We start from the raw sequence: 9,130 nt of genomic DNA on the forward strand, positions 1-9,130 counted from the left end.
CAGTTTGTGGACCAAAAAGAGCAGATGAAGTCATTTGGTGGTTGGTAGAAATTAGCTAAATTTTCTTAACTGTTCCGCAAAATATTCACCTCATTCCACATTTGGGCAAAAAAATGTTACATATACCACCACCAGCGGAATTTGGCCTTAACTATTGCCAGACATACCCCAGACCACACAGCAAAATGCATTGACCATAGTCCTCATACATCTACTCATATACTATAAATTAACAAATAGATCTTCTGAGAAAACAGAGAGGCTCTGTTTTAGTAAAGACATCCTCAATTACGAAGAAAAATTAAAGGATTAAGAAAAGACAATGAAATTAAAATGATCCAAAAGTGAGGAGGCCACTTCGAGCCAACTGGGTGGGTTAGACATAACAAAGTCATGTCATAGAAACATGGAGGGATTTATATGGTAAAGCAAACATGGTGTTAAAAAAAAAGCAACTAGACTGAGTGTCTCTGGGATTTTGAAATTTGGTGCAGTACATATTCCTTGCAGAGGTGCTGCTGTAGTGTGAACTGTTGCTATTCCAGCAGGGCCATAGTTGAATTCAAGGAAATTGGTCCATTATTTCTTATATGCACAAGACTAGGATCAACATCCCCGCCACTTTTAGAAAAATCTTTGGACAAATAATTTTTTTTCACATTAATAAGACATACATTTAAGGTTCTTCCTAGGTCTTCATACGATACTTATGTGAAGCACATAATCTTTCTTTCAGTCACACAAGAATGTCTGCCTTAATGTATGCTCTTACTGGAGATAGAAGCATCTGCATTATTTGCAGCAACCTGCTATGGAAGCGCGTGTCCCAATGAGAGCAAGTTGAGTAGTCAGGAAGGGGTACACACTTCTAGTGTGTAATCAGGGCCATTGGGGCTGTCTGGACAGCAAAGCAAAAAAGTTTGCTAGGGCTAAGAGAAATTATTTTTGCTCCCCTTTGCCACCATGTTTGATGCATTAGGCGAGACTTCTCACTTGCTGGACTGGGTTGTGGGTGTCAGAACTACTGTTATTGTGGTTTTTTGATGTCAGTATACTGGGATTCTCAGACCACATGTCCATGAAAGCTGGGCAACAGACCTGTTCCATAGCACTCACTATTCTTTTTTTGCAGCATCTGGTGAACTTAGATTCCAGATGGGTCTGCACTTCCTCTGGGAAAAGGAAACCAACTGGCCAAGCCAGATCCAATCAGCTTCCTTGATACACTGACAGCAGACCAGTGAAACAATTTTGCACGCACAACCTGCAGTCCAGAGCCAGTAAAGCACTGCCGTCTGTCATTGTCAAGTGAATGGTGGGGGCCTTGTGCTACTAATGTAACAGGAGTGTTCTCACCATCATCTCTTATAGCAAACAGCAAAATCTGTAACTCTGAGCTTAAGGTAATTAAAAAAAAATGCAGCAGTCACTAGATCACTGATCAGTGTAGCATTGGCTCTGTCTTTGCTTTCAATCCTCCAATTTGTAGAGAAAGCTTCCATTACTAAGGAGACTGCAGGTCAGCCAGTTATGGAGTTTATCAGTTTGCTAGGAACAAATAAGATCACTAATATTCATGAAGTAGCATTTCTCACCGAATTGATAGGCTGGATTCTCATGAATATAGTTCAGCCCCCACAATGAATTCAGACACTGAGTAAGAGGTGAAAGGTCCACTTTAATGCATAGATGTAAAATTGTACCACCACTTTGATAATTCTGAAAAAAAAAAAAATTAAAAAAAAAAAATCTTCTCTATACAGAGAAAAACTTACATCCATGCTCCATCGCGGCACTGAACTCTGATTAAAAGTAACGATTTTAGAGATGCAGCATGTATCCCAACTCATTCTAGGTTTCAAGTGTGACTCTAGAAACCTAATAGTGTAAGTACAACTGTATGCAACACAAATATTGCTGTCAACATTAGTCATAGGAGATCCCAAAGTTCAAATCACTGAGCCCTACGCAGAGACATTGGCACCAAGCAGACAGTACTCTTAACAAAGATGGCAGAGCAAAGAAAGGGGCAAGCAGACCACCCTACAAACAAAATAAAGAAATACACAGCCTAAAGAAAAATTGTTCAATATTAGGTCAGTGTATGTGTAAGGGATTGATTAGAGAAACTTGTGTATTTGTGGTGGCCTAGAAAGGAGCATAATAATGCTTACCATTTGAAGACAAACCTGTAAAGGAGTCAGGAAGAAGTGAGGAAGCGAAAGAGCTGTAACCCCCCTCAGCCTTTACCCGCTGGGAGGTTGAGTGAATGAGTGAATTCCAGAGCAAAACAGTTTAAGAGTTTTATTGCAAAAGTCACTCTGCATATTTACAAAGTGTAGTGTGAATTTTTTTTATTTAAAATGTTTAGCTCCATTACAGCAACTTAAAAAAAATAATTGTGGACTGCTCTATCCAATGCACCAACACCCCAACATTACTTTCAAACAAGTTGTGTAAACTGAATTAAAATAAGCATTTCATAGGGGAGAAGACAACCCAGATAGCTTTCGTTTCAAGCAACAATACTCACAACTAAATACTGGTTCTAACGTCAACAGTTTGGCAGTTCTGTCGGTCAAAAGTACAGTTCATGTGACAGAATTTACCCCCTCTCTGCAGTAAACCTTAAAGAGATAATGACTTCTGTCATAATTAAGGAATCCTCAACATAAAACATTTTAAAAAAGGTATTAACTTTGGCAGGCTGGGTATAAAGAGCCACCTAAGCAAACTATATCTTCAGCATATTCAGTCCCAATAAAACCTTTGCTCATTCGAAGATGCCAAGTTTCCACAGATACAGTGTGTCGAGGAGAACATCCCCGGAGAGACAAACACTCCACAAACAATGCATCAACATGTCAATATTTCCAATTTCAGTCCAATGTTTTCATGAAAGGGAACCTTGCAGCTGCCAAAATTCAAATGGACATCTCAGCTGTAATCACAATGGGAAAGTTCACAAAAAAAATATATATCTTTTAAAGTTCCATTTCTTCTTCTTCTTCTTCTCGGTTCCACAATGTGTCATCACAGTGTAGAGTAGAAGTACATTGCTTGTCCGCACATAATGAGTCTACTGCCTGAAGGAAAGAAGTTCCAGGTGTGCTGTGGGCCTGCTTGGCTATTTCAGGATCATCCTTATAGCTATTGACAATGCACTGCAGTTTATCAATAAGAAATTCTGGTTGAGGTTTCCAGAGAACAAGTTCCATAGATGGACAATTCCTATAAAATACAAAATGTACTTATTTAAAACCGTGCATTGCTATAAGTTGTTATACAAGACTACAGTTTGCACACTCAACTTTCATACTCCTAAAACTTATAGGCACTGGGACTTTGAACATTTGTTACCTATGATTTGTTTGGGTGTTATCGATACTTAAAATCAGCTACAAAAATAAAAATATTTAACAGGATATGATCCGATTTAGAGGTTATTTAAACATCTTGAAACAACATCTTTGCAAATGGATAAAGAGCTATGATATTTGAGATACCTGTGAAGCCAACTGTACAATATCCCACCCATATGAAAAAATAATTGTTACAATGCAGGTGGGCTTCAAAGTTTACAAAGGATTATGTAAAAAGTATCAGGTGTATTTTTTATTTAACCTGGATAAAAATCTTAATCATTAGGTGTTTTGCAGATCCATGTTTACAAAACCTTATACATATGACTATTAAATTACTTACATGGAATCCACAATTTTCTTGGTAAGGGATTCATCCAATCCCTTTTTTAAGCCTTCCACAAGTACATCAGACAATACAAGAGTGGGTAAGTTGTCTGCTCTAGTTTCATCATCATCATCGTCGTCTTCGTCATCCTCCTCTTCCAACCTAAGGGGAAAGATGTACTTATCAGGCACTGTGGTGGATCCTGGAAATGAAATCCAAGTGATTCTGCCAGTTCACGAAAAATCAAAAAACTCTGAAAAGTAATTTTCTGTCAGCAACTTCCAAATCACAGAGACCTATATTTTCCCATAACTGCTAGACTGCAAAAGATTTGCCCATACCAGTTTTGCAAGCTCTTCATACAGTCACCTATCCTGTGACGCAGGTCAAAACTGCTGGGTTTTACATGACAAATAAAGGTCATTAGGACACACACACTGTGGTCAAAGTATTTGATGATGTGCCCATTTTACGGCCTTGTCTGAAAAGTTTTCATTCAATGACTACCAGTTTATTTAATAAACAGGAGAAGATTTTAATTTCCCAGATACAGAGAGCAAGAACTAAATTTTGTGCACACGTGATCTAATTTACCTGCTTTCAATATCTCTAATTCTTCTGAGAGTAGCTTCACTCTGGGATTCTACACTTGTTTCCTCCATGTCCTCAGCAAGGACTGTGTGCATCATCTCAAAGGACTGGTCACGCAAATCCGGAAGTACAGTGGTTTGTTTCACCTGCGGCTGGCTAGAGTTCCAGCTTGGCTGTTGTGACTCTTCCGTAACAATACCTACACCGTGACATCCATCAAGTGCAGGCGTTGTAGGAGATGAAGAGAGTTTCCTTTTCTTCAAGGGGCAGCTACAAACAACAATAACTTAATCATAACCACAAATCAATTGAGATCTATAATACAGTTATCTTTGATGTCCCATAAGGAAACATTAGGGTAAGGCAGTGGTTCCCAAACTTTTGCATTTAGCGGCACCCTTAGAGTCTCCAAATTTTTTCAAGGCACCCCTCCAAAATAATTACTGAACAGTCCTGTTTTAGAAGTAGTTGGGTCAAAAAATTGTAATAAGTATTTAGGTCACGACAGAAATACTTATTTAGTTGTATGCAAAAATGCCCCTCTGCATCCAGGCACACTGCCCCCTCTGCCCTCTCTCCTCCTCCTCTGCCCTCTCTCCTCCTCCTCTGCCCTCTCTCCTCCTCCTCTGCCCTCTCTCATGCTGTCCCCCTCCTCCTCTGCCCCGCCGCCAGGCACCAGCTATAGAAAAAAAGAAAGCAAACAGAAACTTACCAATCGGCGCGGCGCTAGGACCCTGCAGCCTCCTCTCTCGCGCAGCTGTCACTGACGTCGATATTCAGTGACAGCTGCGGGAGAGAGGAGGCTGCTGGGTCCTAGCGCCGCGCCGATTGGTAAGTTTCTGTTTGCTTTCTTTTTTCTAGGGCTGGCCCGCGGCACCCCAGTGACAGCGCCGCGGGGCACACTTTGGGAACCGCCGGGGTAAGGGCTTGTGGCCACATATACCAGCCTCAGGATTCTCCATTTTTCTGCTCATTATTGCTGCACATCGCAGACAGTATAAATGCTGGGTATTAGTGGTTTTGTGACAAGAACCTTGTATTTCCATTGCCTGCTATGTGCAATAGTATCAGAGAGCCAGTGCCCTAAGTCTTTACCAACATTAAAAGGAAACTTTATTATCAAAAAGACTGAAGTGCTACTTACTCACAGTCATCATACTGGTGTTTGTGTTTCTTTCTCCGTTGACCACTTGGCCTAAACAAAGGAAAATTGGTATGCAAGTAGTGTACACAAGATGTTTAATAATGTATTTGCCAAACATTAATATACATATAACAGAGTGAGAATACAAATGAAGATAAATTATTACTTTACAATATGTAAACTTTATATATATATTGTATATAGATTCATTGATCTTGTACTTAACTTGCAAATCAAATATTCATCCAGTGGGTACATGGCAACTATGAACAAATCAACATCAATACATTTATGACTTCTGAATTACATAGCTTGTAAAACTACAAGTATGAACACAACCATGATTGCCCGCTATGCACGTATATTTTAATAGTCATTCAATCAATAATGAGCTTACAGGGCGATGCCCAATTGGGTAAACTTGTTTTTATCTGTCCCCCAATGTAGAGCTTGGACAGCTCCTGAGGTGCGACTATAGTAGAAGGAGTGAAGAACGTTGGCATTGGAGAATGCACCAATCATGAACTTAAACTTCTCCAGACAAAAGGTGCATAGTGAATGGAGCACCTTATTTAGAGGAGCCAAGGTTATCCAAGGAACTTTCACATTAAATCTTCCATCCTAGCTACTTGAATGCTAATTATCACTGCCTGGCAGGTCACATCATGTACTGATAGGAGTTACTTTCTGCTGTTGGGTGTGTACCCAAAGCTGGCACCACAATAAAAAAAAGTTAATTTATGAAGAGGGCGAATAGGGAAGAAGAAAGTCTCTACAAAAAAACGTTTGTCCTTTTCTCCAAATATGTAATATTTCAGTAAATCAGTTTAAAACATAACAATAATTAGGCTACATGTCAATGTTTAACATTGCCATACATACACAAATTACCATAAATCCACCTTCCAAACCCATATACTTTCAGCACCACTTACCCAGAGCAGGTTTTTGGGGATAATGTGTGTCCCCCTTCAGGACGTTGGAACAGCGCTTCATTTCCTCCAGTAACATTTGGATTGTATTGGCTATAATTACTAAAGACTGAATCATTATGGTTTAGCCCACTTCCCATGGAAATGCTATTTATTTGGTTGAGGTCATTGGCTGATGTGCCAAGACATGGAGATTCTAGGATCCCTGATGGGTTGGGCCTCAGAAGAAATGAGTTTGAAGTCTGACGATATTCCATCCCGCACAATGGCACTGCGCTAAAAGCTCTGCAAACGGCAGCCATTCCAGCTTTCTCCTATGAGAAAAATATATTCGTAATTAAATGTAAGCGTAAACTAATCCTAATTAAATGTATATTATGGGTCCTTTTGACCAGTCTTATTTTATTTAAACAAGATTTTGATATGCAAATATTTTATTTTATCAGGTCATTGTATGTTTTTATGCAAATTGTATTAGTTGGTAAGTGCTTAGACCGACAATAAACAACCATTTATTTACACCATTATTACACTTCAAATTCAAATGTACATGTTCTGAGGATTAGCTGCAATTCACTTTGGAGGCAATTGAGCGCATTATATTCTGTTTGACTATATAAAGGAAGGGATTCCATTATAGTGCAGCTCTTGCCCTCCTAGAGTTGAGCGCATTACCATATTTTGTATAATTAAATGTATACAATGTACATTTAAAAATGGCATGGACTGAACAGACATTGATGATAATAATAATAATAACAAACAATACTGTTAAAGAAAACCAGCAGTTTCTAAAAAAAAAAAAAAAAACAAAGTTAGTTCACTTGGAATATTCCATTGTTGTAAACAATGTAACTATATATTGTAGATGTAAAACAATAACAATGTGACTAGCAGCAGACAGACACTACAGGTGAGGGAGGGGGGGGGGGTGGGGGGGGGTGTATGGCACTACCACAAACTTAGTGATGTGGACCAACATGCTGGGACCTGTAGTGCTAAGGCTGCCTGGTGCAGGCACACATCCCTGATCTGTCACCTCACACAGACCCAGGGACAAGGTGGCTGCTGATAATGGTGCTCCGCACGATCATGTCGCTGCAGCCAGGTTGTTCTCCCTGTCACTGACAATACCAGTGTGCACAGCGCAGACCACGTCTCTAGAGAGGGTCACTCACCCGTCAGTAGGACGTCACCTCCGCCCTCCGGGGCTCAGCGGCCGCTGCGGTCCCCACGCGGGTCTCGCGATACGATCCCCACGAGATCACCACCGACCTAACCGACTTCCCCTCACACGCTCGTGCCGTCTCCTCAGCCGCAGTTATCCAGTAGTGGGCGGAGCCTGCACTCTTCTAGAACGCTCTCAGCGCTTCTACTTTCCGACCATAGAGACTGTGTTTGTGTGTAGACCATAACCTATAGATGGGTGGGGCGGCGTCCGTCAGACCTAAACAGTGTCGTCGCGTTGCGGGCTGCCATTTTGTTGGTTCCAAGACTTTCAAAGTCCTGTCACGTCATTTTTTAATGATGTGCTTAATTATTTAATATTTTAGTGTCATTCGACATATTTTTTAGCAGATATAACTTAAATGTAAAACTGTGGGAACAAGTATTTACTGAAATTAAATTAAAGATTTTTTTTTCATAGAACCACTCCAGTTATATAACTTCCAGCCAGCTCAAGTACCAATAAATTGAAACATTTCAGTAAATACTTGTTTCTGGTTACCAACTGGAGTAGACCTGTGCTGGAAGCATTCCTGCAATGGCTTTTTCCAATGACATTTACCAGTTATTTCATTTCTGGGCCATCATGTATCACCACGATTAAAGGCTGCAAGGTATTACTGCAAGCATTGGCTGGTATGTACACCGTGGCAGGGGCAGGCTGGGCCGCAGGGGGGCATGTGCCCCCCTGGGCCTGTCCCATAATGGGCTACCTTTATTTTTTTCCTTTAAAATAAGCTGCCGAGTCCAGTCTTGCCCCCCCAGGCTGAAGTTTGCAGCCCTCCCCTGCTCCATGGCCAAGGTTTCCAAAGTATTTGGTGAATCCCTTTTAAAATAAGAAATATCATCAGATATCCTAATATGCCAGATTTACTAATTAGGCAGGTTATCCACTAACATTAGAACATGTGTTTGGTAGTGTTTTAATGGCACTAAAAGCATGCAATTGGGTGTACACCCTGTACACCTGCTTGCTGGTTACACGCCGCATGTCAATTGCTATCAAGTTTCTTGCCAACTTTTGATAAATCATTTCAGGAAGGTTGTGCAAGTTTTATCTGCCAAAGGGGTTGTGTCCCGCTCGCCCCAGTGGTGTGCCACCGTATGAATCACATATATGAAAATGCCAGACGATCCTGGGAGTCATCAACTATTTCGGGGGAATGGGTTACATCCATATAGAGACCCAACTAATAATATATCACCACAAAGATAAACATGCCAAGGTTGCAGGAACTAAACATTGCTGATTCAAACATAGTCCAAACAGCACTGGAAAATCATTTCCAAGCAATCAGCGTAGAGTAAAACACTTTATTTTAAGCTTCACTTAAAAAAAAACCATATTTATCATTAATGACCAATGAAAAAATTAATATTAGTCTATGTGTGTTTGTTAGGGAATTTAGACTGTAAACTCAAATGGGGCAGCGACTGATGTGAATGACAAATATTCTCTGTACAGTGCTGCGGAATTGGTGGCGCTATATAAACAAATGGTGATAACGATGATAATGAAAACATTAAGGGAAGCAAGGTGTCCATC

The 9,130-nt window shown here is 40.3% G+C and overlaps 1 protein-coding gene across 4 annotated transcripts; it reads right to left on the reverse strand.

The window, feature by feature from the left end:
• Positions 1–1,662: 1,662 nt before the first annotated feature.
• Positions 1,663–7,753, reverse strand: CCDC117 (coiled-coil domain containing 117). 4 transcript variants are annotated; one of them, XM_075178553.1, is made up of 6 exons: positions 7,536–7,753; positions 6,361–6,671; positions 5,426–5,476; positions 4,285–4,551; positions 3,706–3,852; positions 1,663–3,231 (listed from the first exon to the last, which is right to left on the reverse strand). In XM_075178553.1, the coding sequence occupies exons 2-6, from the start codon at positions 6,657–6,659 to the stop codon at positions 2,985–2,987; spliced, it is 1,011 nt and encodes a 336-aa protein (XP_075034654.1). In that variant the 5' UTR covers positions 6,660–6,671; positions 7,536–7,753; the 3' UTR covers positions 1,663–2,984. The 4 variants fall into 4 exon arrangements, with proteins under 4 accessions (XP_075034654.1, XP_075034658.1, XP_075034655.1 ...); XM_075178557.1 differs by lacking the exon at positions 7,536–7,753 and adding an exon at positions 7,408–7,522; XM_075178554.1 differs by lacking the exon at positions 7,536–7,753 and adding an exon at positions 7,397–7,517.
• Between the last annotated feature and the right edge of the window lie 1,377 nt (positions 7,754–9,130).

The sequence above is a fragment of the Mixophyes fleayi genome, chromosome 1 (genome assembly GCF_038048845.1).
Source record: "Mixophyes fleayi isolate aMixFle1 chromosome 1, aMixFle1.hap1, whole genome shotgun sequence".
In the NCBI taxonomy this organism is placed as follows: Eukaryota; Metazoa; Chordata; class Amphibia; order Anura; family Limnodynastidae; genus Mixophyes; species Mixophyes fleayi.

What these genes read in the sequence shown, in the direction of transcription:
- CCDC117 (XM_075178553.1), bottom strand. Translation starts at nt 6,659, where the DNA reads ATGGCTGCCGTTTGCAGAGCTTTTAGCGCAGTGCCATTGTGCGGGATG. An exon ending in CACCAGTATGATGACTGTGA is followed by an intron (nt 4,552 to 5,425) that starts GTAAGTAGCACT and finishes TGTTGTTTGTAG; the next exon opens with CTGCCCCTTGAAGAAAAGGA. An exon ending in ATTAGAGATATTGAAAGCAG is followed by an intron (nt 3,853 to 4,284) that starts GTAAATTAGATC and finishes CTTTCCCCTTAG; the next exon opens with GTTGGAAGAGGAGGATGACG.